A 19736-nucleotide genomic window follows, 5' to 3' on the forward strand; every position below is an offset into this window, starting at 1 on the left:
AGAGAACAGCCGGCAAAAGAAAGAATTAATGCAAAGGGCAGCTGGGGAGGTCCAGACTGGACACAAGGAGAAAGGAATTTCTCTCCCAGGGCAGTGCTGTGGTGCCACGTGTCCCCCAGAAGGAGTCTGGAGCAGCCCAAGGCTTTGCGTGCCAAGGCAGAGCCAGGCAGGCCGCAGAGCCATCAGCAAAGGAAGGGGCCGGGGAGGTGGGGCAGCCGGGGGGATGAGGACAGCCTGCAGGGACAGAGACACAGGGCACGGACACTGTAGGACAGCCTGGGCCGGAGAGGGCAGAGGGATGTGCAGAAGCTGCAAGGCCCTGACAGAGGCAACTTCTGCAGCACTTTGGCCAGGGCTGCTGTCCCTGCCCCTGGGGCCAGTTGGGAGACAAGTGACCCTTGCAGCCCTGGGGCCTCATTGCCTCTTTTTTGCTGCTCAGCAGCATGGCAGGGGCCACCCCATGGTCCTGCCCTTGGCATTGCACATGCCCACATCCCAGTGCCCCGGGAAGAGTCCCGAGCAATGAGGGAGGGACAGGATCTGCCTTTCCGGCGGCTGGGGCACTGCCTGCAGCCAGCCCGGGCACGGCACAGAGGCACAGAGGGGTTCCATCAGTTAGGGCTGGGAAGATGCTGACAAGTGACCGGGGGAGAATCATTCCCAGCCCTTGACACAGGAAGCCTCTGGCTGCAGGACAAAGCAGCTGCAGTTCCTGAAATGATCTCCTCAAGCTGGAACATACCACTGACTGTGGATTCAGGAAGTACATTCTCTGAGTATCCCTGGTGTAGAACATGAGGACATGCTCAGGGCTTAGGCTCAGTCCAGTAATATTTCCAAGACAAGCCTTTCTATAAAGATGAAATTTCCTGAGAGTGTTTTCCGTTTCCTACTCTTGCGGAATGGGAGGGGGGGAAGTGATAAAGGAATTCTTCATTTTTAAGAGTCCCTAAGGCATGGGAAGTGAAACTTGAGTGCTCTGCAGGAGTTTCCTAAAGTGCTTTCAAGGCACTCCTCTGCCCACGGAGAGCACCGGCATCACCTTTGCTGGACCCGCCAGGCTTAGTCTGACCTGTCCTTTCTCCCACCTGCAAACAGAACCTGTCCCCAGCCAGTGCCCTGCACACAGGCAGGTTTCTGTAGGGCCAAGGAGAGTGCACAGAGATATGGGGTCTGTGAGTGCTGGCAGGAAGAGATCAGGCACAGGGAAACATCTCCAGGAGGAAGATCTTCAGCAAGCAGAGAGAAGATCAGGCAATGAGAGAAAACAAAAGGCAGAAATGTTGTGGCACGGAGAGCTTAGAGACCTCCACAGGATGCCCTCGAGTGCAGCCCCTCCCTCTGAACAAGCCCCCTCCCCTCCTCTCTCCCTCAGCCAAGCCTCTGCCCTCAGGGCCGGGGCTCCAAGGCGTGAAGCCCCTCCTGTGCAGGCAGAGCTGCAGCAGAGCTGTGGGGCAGCTCTGCGGTCCCGGGCCCAGTTCCCTCTGCAGAGCACAGGGCCGGGAGCATCTGCCTGGCACTGGGGGGCTCTGGGAGGGGGCACAGCTGGCTCAGCTGGCTCAGGGTGACGCTGGCCCCAGTGCCCGGCTGTGGGCAATGCAGCCAGGGAAGGAGCTCCATCTCCCTACATCCAATGCCATCATTAGGACACTTGGCTTTCTTCTTGAGGATTCCCCCTAAGCTCGGAGCTTCCCTCCAGGACGCAAACAGGTCGTGTAGCATCTTTGTGTTACCTGAAAGCCCCACAGTGAGACACAAAAGTTTGATGATGGACAAAGTGCTGTTGGGTTGGTGAAATGAGCCATGTGTGTATTTGGCTACCAATGTGGGGCTGAGACCTCGAGAAGGGGGTGGACATTTGATGGGCTGTGGTGGATCGATCTGCTCTCAGCAGTGTTGGGATGGTTTCTAAGGGAAATATGGGAGGGTGATTATCCTCTGTCTGACAAGGGTGAAAGCCCAGAGGATCTTGGAACAGGACAGAGTGACAGAGCACCTCCCCTCACTCTCCACTCACCGCCTTGCCTCACAGAACTCGCTCTATTCTCCCCGAGGGCAGCAGCAATGCTGAGTGTTTCTGACATCCAAAACCAGTCAGCCGGGGAGATGAAGAGGAGCTGTAAAAACCTCTAGAACACTTTAACAGCTTTTGCCATTCCTGTTCTTGGGCCCTGGGAGTGCCCTTGTGTTAGCTGGGGTTTCAAAGTGTAACACCAGGACAGGTGGCTGTCCCCCTCCCACTTCTGCACAGCAAGGCTGAATTATAAAACCCCCCGGAGCAATTGCCCTGAAACTCATGTCGCACGCAGCCAGCACCAAGCAGGGCTGCGGCTGGAGCTGAAGGAAGATCTGCTAGAAAAACAGAAGGGTGTTGTCGGTGATGGAACACGGACTTCGCCGGCCGCATGCAAAGCCAAATTTCCTCGCACGAGTCACATCTTTATATACTGTTCCAAACCCACAGTTCAGCAGCTACAAACTTCAGCTTCTAAGGTTATATGTTTTACATCTCCAAGGGCTACAGATTACCATCTCCTCGCCCAATCTCCCGTTAACTATCCTGCTCTTTGTCTCGCCTCTTGCTCTTTGTCTCGCCTCCTGCCAGACGCGACCCCGGCCCGCCCCGTCTCTCGTCTCTCGCAAGCCCCCCCCAGGCCAGCCAAAGCCGTTCTCCGTGGCGACACTCTGAATCCCCATAAGGTGTCAGTGTGTGACAGGAGAAGCATTTGTGGGACATGGCTTTGATTTGGCTGAGAGCCGTTTCCCTTAAGCTGTCACTGACTTTTCTCCATGAACAGGTCCCCATGTCCACACACAGCCAATGTCCAACAGCAGCTCCATCAGCCCCTTTCTCCTGCTGCCATTGGCAGACACGCGGCAGCTGCAGCTCCTGCACTTCTGCCTCTTCCTGGGCATCTCCCTGGCTGCCCTCCTGGGCAGCGGCCTCATCATCAGCGCCGGAGCCTGCGGCCAGCACCTGCACACGCCCATGTTCTTCTTCCTGCTGACCCTTGCCCTCACCGACCTGGGCTCCATCTGCACCACTGTCCCCAAAGCCATGCACAATTCCATTTTGGGACACCACAACCACCTCCTACGCAGGAGGTGCTGCACAGCCCCTTTCTCTTTCTCTTTCTCCTTCTCTCTTTCTCCTTCTCTTTCTCTTTCTCCTTCTCTTTCTCTTTCTCTTTCTCTTTCTCTTTCTCTTTCTCTTTCTCTTTCTCTTTCTCTTTCTCTTTCTCTTTCTCTTTCTCTTTCTCTTTCTCTTTCTCTTTCTCTCTTTCTCTTTCTCTCTTTCTCTCTTCCTCTCTTCCTCTTCCTCTTCCTCTTCCTCTTCCTCTTCTCTCTTTCTCTCTTTCTCTCTTTCTCTCTTTCTCTCTTTCTCTCTTTCTCTCTTTCTCTCTTTTTCTCTCTTTCTCTTTCTCTCTCTCTTCCTCTTTTTCATTTCAGCGGAGTTTTCCCTCCTCGCCGCCGTCGAGTGCTACGACCGCTACGTGTCCCTCTGCAAACCCCTGCACTACGGGACCCTCCTGGGCAGCAGAGCTTGTGCTCACATGGCAGCAGCTGCCTGGGCCAGTGGCTTTCTCAATGCTCTGCTGCACATTGCCACTACCTTTTCCTTGCCCCTGTGCCAGGGCAGTGCCCTGGGCCAGTTCTTGGGTGAAATCCCACACATCCTCAAGCTCTCCTGCTCACACTGCCACCTCAGGGAACTCGGGCTTGTTGTGTTTTCCATCTGTTTAACTTTTGGTTCATTTGTGTTCCTTCTTTTCTCCTATGGGCAGATCTTCAGGGCTGTGCTGAGGATCCCCTCTGAGCAGGGATGGCACAAAGCCTTTTGCACGTGCCTCCCTCACCTGGCCATGGTCTCCCTGTTCCTCAGCACTGGCTTTGTTGCCTGCTTGAAGCCCCCCTCTAGGTCCTCCCCATCCGTGGACCTGGCACTGCCAGTTCTGTACTCGGTGCTGCCTCCAGCCCTGAAGTCCCTCATCTACAGCCTGAGGAACCAGGAGCTCAAGGATGCCCTGAGGAAAATGATGACTGGATGCTTTCCAGAAGCAAAAACCTGCCTGTTTTCAGCTCCATAGGCTAAAGTGTAATCATTAGAGGCCCAGCCTGCCTTCTCAGGTTGTTTTGGTGGTGGTGCTTTGGGGGCTTTTTTTCTTTTCCTATGTTAATGTTGTACCCAAAAGATTTTGTTATGCATCTTATTCCCTGTTTACAGGCTGAATGGGACTGTTGACAGGGACTGTGTCAATGAGGAGTCTGCTCTGTGTGTATTCACATGAAAGAAAGGACCCATCAGCAAGGTCTTTGTTCAAGATCCTTTGGTTGAGTCCATCCCTGAAGCTGGAGGGCAGGACCAGTTTTGCAGGCGTGGGGCAGGGAAGAGTCCCAGCAGAGCAGCACAGCCAGGGAGCAGCAGAGCTTGGTCTTTTCAGAGCTCCTCTCTTATTACTTCCACTCTCTCCTTTGGAGCTGCTGTGATGGTGTAAGGCCACCAGCTCTGTGCGGGTGGTGCGAGTCCTGCTGCGTGTCACAGGCAGGGACAGGCCATGGGCACTGCTGGGACACAGCTGGGCTCCGCCACAGCAGTTCCATCAGCAAAGGGCATCTCCTGAAGGCACTGCAGGAAGGCTTTGCTCTCCCTGCACAGTCACTGTCAGGAAGAGGCCCAAGGAAGAGACTCTAAAGAGGCTGCCTGTGTTCCTTGTTCTCCCAGGGCTCAGTGGGATGAGATCAGGGTCCCAGTGTGGCCTTCAAGAGACTCAGGTGTGGTTCAGGTTTTGCTTGGTGGTGGCCAGTGCCCACCAGATGGTGAATGGTCTGTGATGAACCTTCCTGGGGCTCTGCAGCTTGTGCCAGGCCTGATGGCAGGGGAATGTTCTTCTGGAGGGACTTGGGAGCTGCCAGGAGAACGCAGGGGACCTGCAGGGACAGTGTGTGCCAGGGATCAGCCGTGAGTGGAGCTCCCTGGGCACAGGCCTGTCCAGGGTGGGCTCACCCAGAGATAAAGGACTGAATGTTTCCTGTGAGCCATGAGAGCTCTGCAGCCCCAGGGGACACAGCAGGTACAGGGAAAGGAGTCTGGGCAGTGACTCGTCTGACCCTCTGGGAACTTGCAGAGGAGGATCCAGGGCAGCCCCAGCCCATGCGCCAGCCCTGGAACAAGGCAGGCACCTCAGAGCACCCTCCATGGCCACAGCAGAGCCTGTGTGGGAGGGGGTCCGTGCAGGGAGCACCATCAGCTGCAGAGCTCTGTCTCCCAGCTTGAGCAGCACAGCCCAGCAGAGGCAGCCCATGGCCCCGGGCAGCACAGCCCCCATGCTCTGCAGAGCAGCACCCCCAGCTCGGGGGCTGTGGGCAGCAGGGCAGAGGCTACAGCAAGGGCTGCTCAGGCCAGCACAGACGTGTTCCCCTGGGAAAGGCTCTGTGGGGAGCTGGGATGGGCCAGGAGAAGAGCAGGAGCTCGTGTGTGTGCAGAGGAGCCCTGGCAAGAGGAGCCCTGTCCCTGGGATAGCAGCAGGAGCAGCCTGAGGAGCCCCAGAGCCAACTCTCTGCTGCTGTGCTGGGCAGCGGGGCCCTGGGGCTGCAGGAGCTGCCCGAGCTGAGGATCTCCTGAGCATTCCAGACACGGAGTCACTGTCCCGCACCTCCAGTGCCTCCAGTTCCTGCTGCAGGGCCAGACAGGACTGGGCTTCTTTGCAGGGCTGGGGCCGGGGCAGGGAGAGGAAAACAATGGACCCTTGATTATAAGACTCCCCTCAGTGTCACAATGCTCTCCATGGTTCCACGAGGCCTTGCAGTGCCACGCTGGCCCCTTGGTTCCTTTGGGCCCCACGCTGTCACTGGGGTGCCCTTGGTTACACGAGGCCCCACGGTGTCACAAGGCACCTTTGGTTCTCCGAGGGCCCTCAGCGTCTGTTTTGCCAGTGGGCAGGGTCAGCCCCAAAGACACAGACACCAAGTTCAGGAATAGTGTAAGTTATTAGAATGCAAAACTGCAAAGAATCACAAAAGGAGAAGCCCAGCAAAGCACCCAATCATCACTACCAAAGATTGCGTACAGTAATCAAGAAAGAGACAGCACCAGTTACCCTCAGGCCTTGCCATCATCCACATCCTCACATCAGCTGGGGGAAGCTGTCACAGCCAAGGACTGGAGAGCCATTCCCGCACCCTGGGAGTTCCTGCAGGTGCATCCACCTTTGCGGGCAACGAGGCTTCAACCTCGCTGTGAGAGGGCCCAGCTTTGACAGCGTTGAACAAACAAGCCGACATCACTGCTAGTGTGGGAACATCTGGTTTCATTCTCCTCTTTGGTTTCTCCCAAAGCCTGGCCAGGGCTCAAGGAGGAACCGAGGGAGTTTGATCCTAAAGCCCCAAACAAGGCCAGATGGGGCCTCGTCCAGTTTCTAAATACAGAAAGGTCAATCCGTGTTTCACCAATGAACATAGAGCATATTGCTACTAATGCTTTGTTAATGAGCAGATACAAATAGAACATTTGGTTGGAAGGTTCATCTAGATGTCAACTTTGGCTCAGAGCCTGTTGTTCAGGCCTCAGTCAGGGCCTGTTGTTCAGGCCTCACTCCTTCAATCAGTCCTTTGACCTAGAGACGAACTGCAACCTTCATAACAATTCTTTTCATCCTACAATCTTAGATTTAAGTATTAGAAATTCTTTGTTGACAAGCCAAAATATCATACGGGAAGTGCTTTAAGGGTATCTTTTCACAATCTTCATAGGAACGCTTAACCCAGCCATGATTAAAGAGCTGTCCGTGAGTTTGATTCCATTTCCCTTTATACTGGCTGCAATTGAACAGTTTACAGTGTGGGTGCATACAACCTATTCCAGGAGACAACATCCATCCACAGACACTTTTCCCTACACATATTCCTCTTTATCCGATTTAGGCAAGAAATGCCTTTTCTATGAAAAGGCAGCGGTCGGGGATCGCCACCCTCGGTCTAGAGCTCTGTTTTTATCGTGAACTGTGCTCAAGTTTCTAACCCACCATTTGGGTTGGGCCAGATGGGCCAGCCAAGGCCAGTCATCGAATCCTTCTGGACTTCCACGCACCCAGCAATTACTGAGGTTAAATGAGTTCCCTATCTCTGCTCCTGCTGTTAGAAATCTATTTTCCCAACCAGTGCTCCGATTACAAGGAAAACATTAAATCAACAAGATCAACAATAGTTTCACTGCTAAGTGGTCCCTTTCTGTCTGCAGAAGTCACTCACTCAGTGGCACATCAGTCTTCACATCGAGCGCCGTGGATCAGAGCACTTTCCAAAGGGACCATTGGGGCAAACAGGGAGATTTGGTCTGGCAGGCTCTGCAAAACAATATCCTGTAACATCTCTTTGTTCTCTCACAGAACACTTGGCTGCAGGGACATGTGCCCATCTTTCTCACCCAGGTTTCAGGATTCAAACAGTGTTGTCTTTGTTTACAGCTCTTACTTCAGCTGGCTCGGGCAGGCCATTTGGCCTCTGGACCCACACTCTGGCTCCATGATTAGGACTGGTGGATCCAAACCCTTTATCTCCATGAACAGTAGTGATGTGAAGTGGATGTCCTTTTTTCACGGTTGTTTTAAAAACTGGCAATATCAATAACTGTGCTACCCTGCCGTGGGGTTGAATAATCCAGTGTTGTTCACTATTGTTTAACAGAACTACTTTAATTTCTCCTTGATAATCTGCACCAACCACTCCTCCCACCATATGAACACTTGTCAAGGCCAAGCTTGAGTGGGCAGTTATCAAACCAAAGTGTCCCGGAGGAACCTGAATTCCTCTGCCGGTACTGATAATTCTCATTTGCTTCTGATTTTTCCTAATTAATTCTAATGCATAAAGGTCCAGCCCTGCAGCCTCTGCGATGGCCCTGTCAGGGACCATCACCCCCGGAACAATTTCCCAGGAAGTCAAAGTGTCACTGTCCGTGGTTCTATTTGCAAATTGGGTGCAGCCATGCGCATCCAGGGGGTTTCCATTTCCCCAGTGGGCCCATTGTTAAGGATATGGAGCACATCTGGGAGGTGGGTTTTTCATTGCGACACATTCCCATCTCCTATATTTTTCAACTGCTCTTTTAACAACCCCTTCATCTGTTCAATCAGTTCTGCAGCTTGTGGATAGTCTGGGATATGAAAAACCCAGCAGTCTTACTCACTTTATTTTTCGCAGTAACAGACAAAGCATTCCACGTCCTAGCGTCAGCAAACCCTATAAAAACAGCCACTTTCATCCCTTCCTCCTTCATCTGTTGTATACAATCTCCCACAGTTTCCCAGCGATGCTGGGGTCCTGGCCAGTCCTTTTCTGTAGCGTATTTAGTCTTATATCCCTGAGCAGCCAAAGCTAACAAATGGGTATTTGGAGCATTATTTCACAATGTCATTATATACATGTGAAAACATAAACATCGATTTTTATTATATTTTATTATGAACATGTAGATCATTATTTTTTGTTATTATTCTCGTTGTTATTATTATTATTTCCTTTGCTCAAACAAATCCAAGCTCAAGATTAAAAACTTCTTCTGTCGCTCCATGTGGGAGCGTTTCAACAACAATCGTTCCTTCTGTTGGTGCTGTTTCCGAGATGCTGTTAACAAAATTCACCCTCATCTTCCCAAACCCACAAGTTCTTTTCCTTTTTCCATATGCAATTTTGGGATGCATTTTAATACATCCAGTGCTTCAGCTTCTTTCAATTGACGTCCTCATTGCTCGCACAGAGCTCCGACCTCAGCCCACGCCACAGCCAGCAAACCCTAGGGAAGGTCTTCCCATGCAGGAATTTTGGATGGGACCGATTCCTTACACTTACATTTAAAAAGCAGCATTTTGTTGAGATCCGGCCAGACTATATCAAATTTGTTTTACCAGTGGGCAGGGTCAGGACCAAAGACATAGACACCAACTCAAGGAATCAGCGTCATTTACTGTAGTTCAAAGCAGCAAAGAATCACAAAAGGAGAAGCTCAGCAATGCACCCAATCATCCCTACCAAAGACTGCCCGTAGTGATTAAGAAAGAGACAGCAGCAGTTACCCTCAGACTTTACCATCACCCAGAGCCACCCATCAGCTGGGGGAAGCTGTCACAGCCAAGGACTGGAGAGCCATTCCCGGACACTGGGAGTTCCTGCAGGTGCCTCCACCCACAGGTGAGGCTTCCAACCTCCCTGTGAGAGGGCCCACCTTTGATAGTGTTGAACTAACAAACCGACAGCACTTCTAGCGTGGGAACATCTGGTTTCATTCTCCCGTTTGTTTCTCCCAAAGCCTGGCCAGGGCTCAAGGAGGAAGCAAGGGAGTTGACTTGGACCATACAGCCCCAAACAAGGCCAGATGTCAGATTTCATGGCCTTGTCCAGCTTCCAAATACAGAAAGGTCAATCCATGTTTCACTAATGGGTGGATACATCTATCAGAGCGCTCATGACCGTGCGCATTTCATGAATGAGCAAGTTCAAAGATAACCTTTGCTTGGAAGCTTCTGATGGTGCCCCAAGCCCCAGGACTGGAGGGACCCCTTGGCTGCGGGGCTGGGAGGGAGGGAGCTGCCCCTTGTTCTCACTCTGCCTCACGCAAAGCTGGGCCGCTCACAAGTGGGGCAGCACAGCAAACAGGCAGCCTGCGAGTCTCTTCCATCCTCGTCTCTTGAGATTTTTCACCTTTCAGCTTAGGGTCTACAAAGGCAACTGCTTTTGGTCCCGCTGTGTATCCCCACGTACAGCAATGCTGCTGAATCCATCTGTAGCACAGCAGCAGGGGAAAGGCCTCAGCCCTTCAGGGTCAGGAGCTGCTGGGCTCTGCCTGAGCAGCTCAGCCAGCAGGAAGGGAGCTGCTCCACACGGCAACGAGGAGCAAAGCACTGCAGCACCTCCTGCTTGGGCAGAGCCCAAATTCGGTGCGGGAATAAGAGAGTTCTTCTTGTGCCCTGGTGCATCAGCACTGCAGGTGCTGTGCCCGCAAGCACATGGTTCGAGATCTGCAAAAGAATTCTGCAACTCTTGACTGGGTCAGGATGTCACCAGTGCTAAACTCCACTTTAGTCCAAAGCAACCCCTTTACACCTCTGCTGGTGTCTGCTAGATTTTTTCTTCAGGGTATCCAGACAAAAGTAAACAGAGGAGGAGCCTACATTTTCATTGTTGAGCAGAAATGTATCTCATTTTGCTGTACAATCCTTTTTTAAGACGTGTTATCTCTTAAAAAAAAAAAAATTAGAAAAAAGAAAAACCAGAAAAAATATGAAAGAGAAAAAACCAAATGTGTAGTGAAAAATCTTCTGTAACTTTGGATTAAGAGGTAACTGATCTTTTTAAAAAGAGAACAAAGTTATTTACTTTGCAAATGTGCTGATGGCATGGATCCATCTCACTGACCTCAGCATCCTTTTTTAAAGATTTTGCGTTTTGCTGTCAATATTAAGTTATTTTAAATTGTGGTTGAAGCAATAGGAAATTGAAATATGGATTGTGCATGACCGTGTCTTGAGTGTAAAAATATTGCGGTTTGAAACTTGGACCTAAAGTATTGCAAATAAAAGTTATAAATACCAATGGATTGTGTGACAGCAGCTTTTCCTCTAGGATGTGCAGCATCAGAAAGACTTCATCAGTGTGGCTGTGGGTGCTTTTAGCTTTGTCCTGTGCCACTCTATGATGACATGAAACAGGACTTCACCTGCCACCAGCCCAGGCCACCCTTTGCCACCCCAGCTCCTTGGAGCTTGGACAAGCAGACACAAAGTCTTTCTGCTGCTTCCCCCTTTTGCACAAATGCACAGAGAGCTGGGATTTTTCCAGGTCTCGTGTCTCCACGATGAATACGGTGAGTTACACAGATGCTTGTCAGCTCCACTTCCTGCCTAGAAATCTTGAAACTGCTTCTAAATGCTGCTCACTTCAGCTCTTGGACACCTACTCCCACAGGGCCGGGAAAAAAATGCCCCTGACGCCAGCTTACAAGGTGAGTTACGCCAAAGAGGGCTATGTGGGAAATCTCTATCCCTGCCTATCCTTTTAAGAGATCTGTGCCTTGTATCTAAAGGAAGGAACGTGCAAGCAACGTGACTGACACTTTCGCTCTCCGTGTTCGTTCCGCAGCCACGGGTACAAAGACATTATGGGAACCCTTGTGCAGCCAGAGCCTTCCGTCCCTGCAGAAGGGAGCGCGGCGGGTGGGGGCGGTTGGCGGGCAGCGAGCCCCGGACAGCGGGCGAGATCCGGCTCCACACCTGCCAGGCCCTGCTAAGGCTCCATGCCGGCTCCTCTGCAACAGCAAAGACCTTCAGCCGTGTCACTGCCCAGAGGGGCAGTGCTGGCCCGGCCGCACAGCTCCTTTTCCCCACAAGTTGCAGGAGGTGAGAACGCAACACTTGCAAACACCGACTGCGAGCCACAGCGCCGGCTGCGCACCATGAACCTCAGCTCTGGGACCACTGTCTGCCCCAAGCTCCGGGGGATGCAGTGGGAGCCGGGCTGGGCTCTGCCCTGGGGCCATCCTCCAGTGACAGCTGCAAACAGGGAGCATTTAGTTGCCACCAAGAGCCCAGCCACGCGTGGAGGGGAGCCGGTGCAGGTGCGGCCTGCACTGTTGCCTGCTGTGCTCTGGGGCTGCTGCTCCCCGCAGAGGGAACTGCACTGGCGTGCCAGAGGAGACAAAGAAGCTTCAGCTTAAGCCAAACTGAGCTGGGTGGCTGGGCTGGCAGGAGTGGGGAGGGTCAAGGGCATTCACAGAGCTCATCCTGCTGGAAGGACGAGGAAAAGGGGCAGTGGGAAGCTAACAGTGAGGAGAGCTGAGGCCTGGAGGGCAGCTCTTGAATGACACTCAGGTCTCACCGGACCTCTGAGACATTGCTGTTCTTCTGCCAGTGACAGGATGAGTCCCTAAACCTGGGGCTCGCTCCTCCTCGTGGTCAAAGGCATCAAGGAAGGCTACAGTGCGACAGAGACTGCCCTGAGCTGGCAACTCACTGGGGGAAAAGAGGGAGCACTTGTGAAGTAAAAGGCAGGCGGGGCAGAGAACTGTTCAGAGAAGGGCTGAGCTAAAGCTTGAGCAAGCTGAGAAATGCCATTTGGGGTCATCCCAGATTGATTTCATTTCACAAGTTATTGAACAAGTTTATTTTGGGGGCGGGGGGGGTGTCATGTTTTCCCCTGGAGGCGTGCACTCTGCAGGCTTGAGCTGCGTTGCCGAAATGCTCGAGCACGTCTCTGCTGCGGCTCACACCGGTTCTTCTTTGGCTTCTTCCGGCCCGGTGCTGAGCCGCAGCAGAGCCCTGGCGGAGCCCAGAGCAGCCTCAGCATCCACAGAGCCCGGCTGCAAGGAGAGAAAGCAGAAACCGCCCGTCACTTGAAGGCTGCTGTCCCCCTTGTCCCAGCCACCCGTGGTGCCCAGGCCGTGCTGGCTGTGCTCAGAGCGGTGCCCGAAGCCGCCCGTCACTGCTGCCTTTGGCAGGAGAGCAGGATGGCAGGACACGTGCCACCGCCCGCAGCCAGCCATGGCAGATCCACCTCCTCAGCAGCTGCCCATTGGGATGCTCCTGTGCTCGCTGCCATCTCCCAAAAGCCCTTATCCCAGCCGTGCCAAGAAGACGGGGACCCACCGCACGCCACCCGCCGCCGGAAGAAAAGCTGCTCCCAAGCGATGTCCTCGGCCTTCTCCAAGGCCCCGTCCCATCCACGCTGCAGCTGGTCCCAAGCACTTCCCGATCCAGACTGGACACCACCTACAACACCTCCTTTAAGGGAAACAAACAACAAATTAATGAAAAGGGATTACAGACAAAAAGGAGAAACAAGAAAAAAGGTAAAAAGTCTTCTCTCTGTTGGGGGCCTGAGGAAGGCCCAACCTTCCCTACATGCTGGGGAAAAACCCACCCTCGGGCGAGGGAAGCCCACGCTTTCTCCCCTCCCCCCCGCACTGACCCCCAACAGGCACAGCGAGCCCAAAGCAAACAAGCCGAGTGGAGCAGCCCAAGCCCTTCCTTTCCTGCAAAACAAAGCAGCCCGTGCACAGCTCCTGGAGTGCCACCTCTGCTCCTGCCATGGGGGCTTGTTTGTGTCGGGCTGGCTGCCCCAGCCCCAGCCCGGGGAACAGTGGGCGGTGGGGGCTGTTGGCAGGGCCAGGGGCCGACTCCCATTTCCTAAGCACCCCAGCCCATCCCGCCCGCCCTGCCGAAAAGCAGCTTGGCAGCCGGCTGAAGAATTAGTTGCATCCGCCCCAGCAAAGGGGGGAACCTTTGCTTCCCGGCCAGGCCGTGCAATGCCCAAATCTGGGAGCATCCCCCTGGCTGTGGACTCATCTGTAAATTCGCTGTGGAGCCTGGCTTTGAAGAAGGTGCCAGAATCGAAGCCCATCATCTTCAGCTTGCCGGTGGCCAGGTCGAGGAAGAGCTTGCCATCCTTGACGTCGTCCTCCATGTCTCCAGCAGCAGCAGGAGTACAGCTTCTCCAGGGGCTCCTTCTTCCCTGCGGCTGAGAGCAGGCTGTCAGTGCCCCGCCCAGGGCCCCGGCTGTCAGTGAAGCAGGACAAGCAAAAGCAGCTTGCACGGCGGCCACCAGTGCTGGGAAGAGCAGCTCAGCGCCAGCACAAGGGCTGCGGGTCCCCATCTGACGACCCCTGCGCAGCGATACAGGCAGGGCAAAAAAGCCTGCGTTTCTTGGCTTCTTCTGGCCAAGGCACGTGTGGAGCTGTAACTTACCGGCTCCCTGGATCAAAGTGTGCCTGTGGCTCTCTCCCTTCTTCTATGGATGATGAATATCCTGCAGCCAAGGATCACACGACAGGTCTTCTAATGAGGGCCTGTCCAAGGAGTGCAGGGACAGACACCATCTGATCAGTTCCTTGCAGTCTGTGGGGAGAAACCAGAAAGCGCCGGTCAGTTGCAGAAGGCTCCTGTCCGCTTTGCCCCACTATTGCCATGCCCAGGCCATGCCATGGGGGCTCCGAGCTGTGCCTGAACTTTCCCATCCATTCTTTGTTTTGGAGGAGAGCAGGAGAGCGAGGCATGTGCCACCTCCTCGGCAGCTGCCAGAGCGGGATGCTCATGAGCCCGCTGCTGTCTCCCAGTACTGCTATTCCCCCCGTGCCGCAGGGATGAGCATGCACCTTGAGAGAGCCGTTCTGGGAGCGACAGCTGGCCCCAGCTGATGTTCCGGCCCTTCGGGAACGGGTGCCGCCCGCAGACCATCTGGTGCAGCACGATGCCCAGGGACCAGACGGTAGCTGCCTCGCCGTAGTACCAGCCAAAATGGGTCCATTCCGGGGGGCTGTACGCTGGTGTTCCTACGGAATAGAGAGGCACTTCATTAGCGGGATGCTGCCTGCTCCCGGAGCCTCGCCCCAGCATCCCTGGGCACGCAGGGGCCGCACCGGTGGCACGCGGCATGACCCGCTGCCCTCTCGCCAGCGCCTGTGACTTGTGGACAAACTGGGGGTTGTAAAAGAAGCCACCGGTGTCACAAGAGGGCAGCGGAAGCCCTGGCAAGGCTCAAGCATTCCATGCAAAGGGAAAACCCGCTCAGTGCCGGGGGTGGGAAAACCATGCCTTCACCCTCCCTGCCTGCATTGCCCCAAAAAAACATTCTGAAGCCAAGGCAAACAAGGCGAGCTGAGCAGTCCAAGCCGGTTCTTGCCTGCACACCAAACCGGCGGGTGCACAGCTTCTGGCCCCCCCCCCTCTGCTACCCCCACCCATGGGTGTGTTTTTGTCACACTGGCTGCCCCAGCCCCAGCGCCAGTCCTGGGCAGAGTGGCTGGCGAAGGCTGCCAGCAGGGCTGGAAGATGGCCCCCCGGCCACCCGCACTCAAAAGCAACTGGGCTGAAAACTCGGTCCCATGACTGGCATCAAAAGGGAGAATCCCCGCTGCCACAGCCAGGTTGGGCCGCGAGATGCCGGCACCGGGAGCCTACCCCGGCGAGGACTCACCTGCAAAGCTGGTGTAGGCTGTGTCTTGCAGGTAGGTGCCGCAGCCAAAGTCAATCAATTTGGCCTGGCCCGTGGCCAGGTCAACCAGGATGTTCTCTGGTTTCAGGTCCCTGTGAAGGACCCCGCAGCTGGTGCAGTGCCGCACGGCCTCCAGGACCTGGCGGAACAGCTCCCGTGCCACCTCCTCTGACAGGAAGCCCCGCGCTCGAATGAAATGGAGCAGGTCCTGAGACTGCTCCGGCCGCTCCATCACCAGCACCACGTTGCTGGGCAGCTCGAGCCACTCGAGGAGCTGCACCACACCAGGGAAGCCGGTGGACACCTTGTCCAGCAGCACGACCTCGAGTGGTGCGCTGGTGCCGTTGGGCTGCGGGAGGAGCACGATGCCGTCAGTGGGGCTGATGCCGTGCCAGGGCTCGGGAAGCCCTCGCCCAGCCCGGGATGCTCTGCGCCCTCCGCTGCCCCCACGCCCGCTCTCCCCCGAGGCGTCCTGGCGCCTTCCACCCTCCCGGGCCTCGGCTCATCCCCGCCCGTCATGCCCCGCCTTCTCCCGCTGCCCACCACCCCCACCCCATCCCCCCCGCTCACTCACCAGCTCGCCCCAATGACGGATGCGGGTCCGTGGCACCCATTTGATGGCCACCTGCAAGCCAAGGGGAGCAGCGGGCTGAGCTCGCCGCCCGCCCTGCCGAGCCCCATCCTCCTTCTCCTGCGCCCTCCTTTGCCCCCCGCCTCCTGCGCCCGCCGCCGGCCCCGCCACTCACCGGGGCGCCGTCCGAGAGCCGCGTGGCCGCGAAGACGCTGCCGAAGCCGCCGCGCCCCAGCAGCGAACCCTCCAGGTAGCGCTCCCTCAGGCCCTGCAGCGCATTCCCTGCCGGCGAGACGCGGCTGTCAGCGCTCGGCCCGGGGCCAGAAACGGCCGCCGGGCGCTCCTCAACCGCCCCGGGCCGGGTATCCCCAGATGTTGCCTCTTTCGAAGGGGACACCGGCGGCTCGGGGGCGGGGGCCGCGCTGCCGAGCGGAAGAGCTCGGACCGGGGAAGACGCCGCGGACGCGGCGGGAGCGGCCGCGCCGTCTGTCTCCTCGGCGGGTCCCGGGAGGGGCCGGGGCCGGGGCCGGGGCCGGGGCCGGGGCCGGGGCCGGGCCAGCCGGAGCCAGAGGCTAACAGTGCTGCCCAAGAGGCAGGCACTGATGCCCGCCCAGCGGCGCCACCGCCAGTAGGGCAAGAGCCGGGCGGAGGCGAGACCGCGGCGGGACGCCCGGGGGCGGGGAGGGCGCAGCCCCGCCCGGGGCCGGGGGCGGGCCGGGCGCATGGCCCGGCCTGGCATGGGGAGAGGGAGGCCGCGGAAGGGGCGGAGGGGGTGGAGCACTGAAGGGAGAGCGGGACAGGGGATGCGGGACACTGGGAGAAGGAGAGGAGGAACAGGAGAAGGAACGCAGAGGGTCTGGAGAACCGCTGCTCTTGTATTGCTCTTCTGCTGCTGCCGCTGCTGCCGCTGCTGCTGCTGCCGCCGCTGCCGCTGAAGCGCTGGGAGCGTTGGTCCGCGTGTCCGTGTGTCTGTTGCCCGGGTGTCCGTTTTTGCCCCGCGCGCCCCGCGGCCGAGCCCCGCGCGCCCCGGGCCAGCACGGGCCGCTCCGGGGCCGAAGCGGAGTCCCGGAGCATCTCTTCCTCCCGCAGCCGCGCCAAACGCACCGTCTTGTTTAGCTTCTTCTTCACCAGATTGTAACTCTTCCTTGCGGCAGTCTTGCAACTTGCCCCTGCTGCTGCTGGCTCGCCCCGCGCCGCGGTCTCTTGCTCGCGAGCAACCAAAGCGCTGTCCGCGCTTTTCGCCTGGAGCAGAGCAAAGTGCTGAATGAGGAGCCTGCCAGCGCCAGGCAGAGGCAGCCCCGTGGGAGGGCAGAGCAGGACGTGAGGAGGGAGACGTGCAGCCCCTGCGCGGTGCAGCGCTGCTCCCCGGCCGCTCGGCGTGGGCAGTGCGAGCGGCGGGGCCGTGCCCGGCGCGGTGCCCTCGTCGGCAGGGCTGTTGCTGTTTTCTTGTCCGGTTTCAGGTGAAAATCGGAGACTGCCGATAGGAGGCTTCAAATAAAAGAATGGAAACACTCTTTTTGCTGAGTTCTGATGCCGGTCCAATAGAGCAGCTAAGCTCTCAGCTGTTTGCCTCCTCCCTGCCAATCCAGCACTTTCAGCCTGGAACAAAGGCCCTCTCTGCAAAGAAACTGCTGGCTGGTTTCCTTCTCCTGCTGTTCATTGACACAGGTAGAAAAGCAGACTAGTTTGGATGCTGAGTCTGTCCAAACGGACAGTGAGCTTTGCCATGTGAAGCCAAGACACGGAGTCTTGAGCCCTGCGACAGTGTCATGGGAATCACCTTTGTTGCTGCTGCTGTCTATTGTCACTGCTGAGGGTGCAGTCCCATGGGAGCACATGCCCTGTCTCTAGAAGCCAGAGCCGAGCAAGGCACTGGGCTCTAAAATCTTCCCTTGGCAGGCTTCTGGGGTCTCCAGCATTGCTTTCAAAGCCAAACAGGGAGAAGGCAAGCTGTGTGTAGCTCTTGGTATTGTAGAGTGTCTCAAACTTGCTAAGTCCTAGGTGTTTGAGGTAAGATCAGTTTGGAAGGACTGTGAGGTAGAACTAGTGCAAGACAGAAAAGGGGAGCATAGAAGGGAAGCAATTAATAGTATACGGGAACATCTTGGGTTGTTTCTTTCCGTTTGCATGTCCCTTCTGGGAAGCTGTTTTGCTTTTGCAAGAATCTTGTCCACAGTGATGTTTGCTCTTTTCAAGACCCTTTCCTGGAGACCGAGCTGGAGCTCCTGTCACAAGATGTGCCATCACATGCAGCTTCTCTTGGCTTGCCACACTGTGCGTGCAGCAGGACTCTTGCAGCAAAGCAGGACCAAGGTTTTGAGAGCTTGACAACTTGTCCTTTCTCCTCCTGGTGGACTAGCGAGTTGTGCCGTGGGTAAGGTTTTCGTCGTTACTGTTGTAGGCTAAGGAAACAGGAGGAGGGGGTAGCAGCAATTGTTAGGCTGGCTGAATGGAGAGAAAGAATCTCCGGAGCCTGCAGCCAGAAGTGGAGAGCTGGGGGCTAATCCTTCCAAGCTCTCAGTGGACATCTTGCAAGTGAGCTGGACTGTGAAAATGGTCTGACAGAGGCAGTTGGTTTCTGAGTTCAGCGTAGATACTTGCACATCTGGTGCGTTGGTGCTCAAATCGAGAGTGCAATCGGTTCACAGGAAGCAGCAGAAGAAGCTGGAGCTCGCCGAGCAGGCGACTGAAAGAATCTGCAAAGGAGAAATGCGGGAAATGACTTGGTGTACCTTGCCTGGAAGAAGGGTAGTTTTTTTGAATAATTCCTAATCCGTTCCCTTGGCTTTTGACTTTCCTAACAAGGCCATTTGCATCCCCGATTCAGCACGAGTGAGAGGCCCGGGCTTACGGAAGTGCGCCAAAGATTCCTCCGCAGTGACGCTCAGGTGGAAAGAGGAGCGGGGCGCCTGAGCAGCCTCCGGGGAAGCATCCCGCGAGGTGCAATTTGCGCCGTGCTGGGAGAGGAGCAGGGGGAGAAGGATGGGCCTTGCGTAGCAGCAGCAGCAGCAGCAGCAGCAGCAAGTTTGGGCCGCAGGACATTGGGCCTGCGCCGCTGCCCCACAATGGGCGGGCGTGTTCCCGGGGCTGCGGCCCTGGCACCGCGTCCGCTGAGCTGCCGACGCTGCGGGAGCTCCCCGGGCTGGGCTCGGGGTCCCGCTGGGACTGGGCAGCAGGCTGTGCTCTCACTGTGGTCAGCAGCAGCGGGACGTACCTCTGGACATCCACGTCTCCTGCTGCTGGGAAGAAGCAATGAAGCGAGTGCAGAAGTTCTGCTTCCTCTTTCTCCCGGTGGATTTTTTCGTTTCATTCCACACTCCAGAGGCAATTTCTGTGCTGGCCTCTGGCAGCTGATTCTATTTCAAGAGCACCAGCAACAGGGCTGTGTTTGAGCGCTGTGAATGTGGCCTGTATGGCTTTCATTCTCCTCGACTTTTTGCTTATAGACCTGTGAACATTTCAAGATCTGCTAATCAGGATGCCTGCAACAAAGCATCTGAATTCCCCATCAGAAAAGCACTGTGGCTAGCACCGATCAAAAGAGGCAATTGCAGTTTTTCAGATAAAATTCAAGTGGCAACCAGAAGAGGGGGAAGAGCAGCCATGATCTGTAATTCCCAAGGCAAATGCAAGAAAAGCCTCCTGCTGTCACCTGAGGATGAGTGAAACAGTGCTGGGAACAGTGCTGGAACCGGATCCTTTCTTTCTCTGAAGGTTGCATCAGGGCAGCACAGCCGGGCTCTGAGGAATCAGGTCTGTTTGTGGCTGATTGTGTCTCTAGTCCAGAAATTCACCGGGAAAAACCTCTTGGGAAGCCGAGGCACAAGCAGGTGGGAAGGGGCTGGCGCTGCTGCTGCTCTTGGCCAGGAGCCCCGGCTGTGCCGGTACAGGGCCCACTGCGCGGTGGCTCCTGCTGCTGCCAGAGCTGGGCGGGCCTCAGGGACAGGGAATGGACACGGGGGACAGCAAAGGCTGTGGGGGGCTGCAGCGATGTTCACACATGGGCCAGCGCCAGCACAGAGCTTCAGCCCCGCAATTATCCCAGAGGGAAATGCTGGGGAAAGGCTCCATTTCAGCTTTCCTTTACTCATCACTGTGAAGTGACCAAAATAAAAGGAGAACAAGCAGAGCCCGATCTCTTCTCCTTCGGAAGGAGTCCCATGCCTTGGGCTGTGAGAGGCCATGA

The 19736-nt window shown here is 56.0% G+C and overlaps 2 protein-coding genes across 2 annotated transcripts; one reads left to right on the forward strand and one right to left on the reverse strand.

The window, feature by feature from the left end:
* Positions 1 to 3512: 3512 nt before the first annotated feature.
* On the forward strand, positions 3513 to 4088 carry LOC138102003 (olfactory receptor 14J1-like; the record flags this gene model as incomplete). Its single annotated transcript, XM_068999751.1, has 1 exon — positions 3513 to 4088. A coding segment is annotated over one exon (576 nt), but the record flags the coding sequence as incomplete, so codon positions are not given.
* A 9688-nt stretch (positions 4089 to 13776) lies between these two features.
* LOC138102070 (serine/threonine-protein kinase pim-1-like) lies at positions 13777 to 16289 on the reverse strand. Its single transcript, XM_068999828.1, has 5 exons — positions 15726 to 16289; positions 15554 to 15604; positions 14962 to 15328; positions 14141 to 14317; positions 13777 to 13883 (listed from the first exon to the last, which is right to left on the reverse strand). Exons 1-5 carry the CDS (start codon positions 16287 to 16289, stop codon positions 13777 to 13779), a joined length of 1266 nt encoding a protein of 421 aa, XP_068855929.1.
* Between the last annotated feature and the right edge of the window lie 3447 nt (positions 16290 to 19736).

This window comes from Aphelocoma coerulescens, unplaced genomic scaffold (genome assembly GCF_041296385.1).
Source record: "Aphelocoma coerulescens isolate FSJ_1873_10779 unplaced genomic scaffold, UR_Acoe_1.0 HiC_scaffold_60, whole genome shotgun sequence".
In the NCBI taxonomy this organism is placed as follows: domain Eukaryota; kingdom Metazoa; phylum Chordata; class Aves; order Passeriformes; family Corvidae; genus Aphelocoma; species Aphelocoma coerulescens.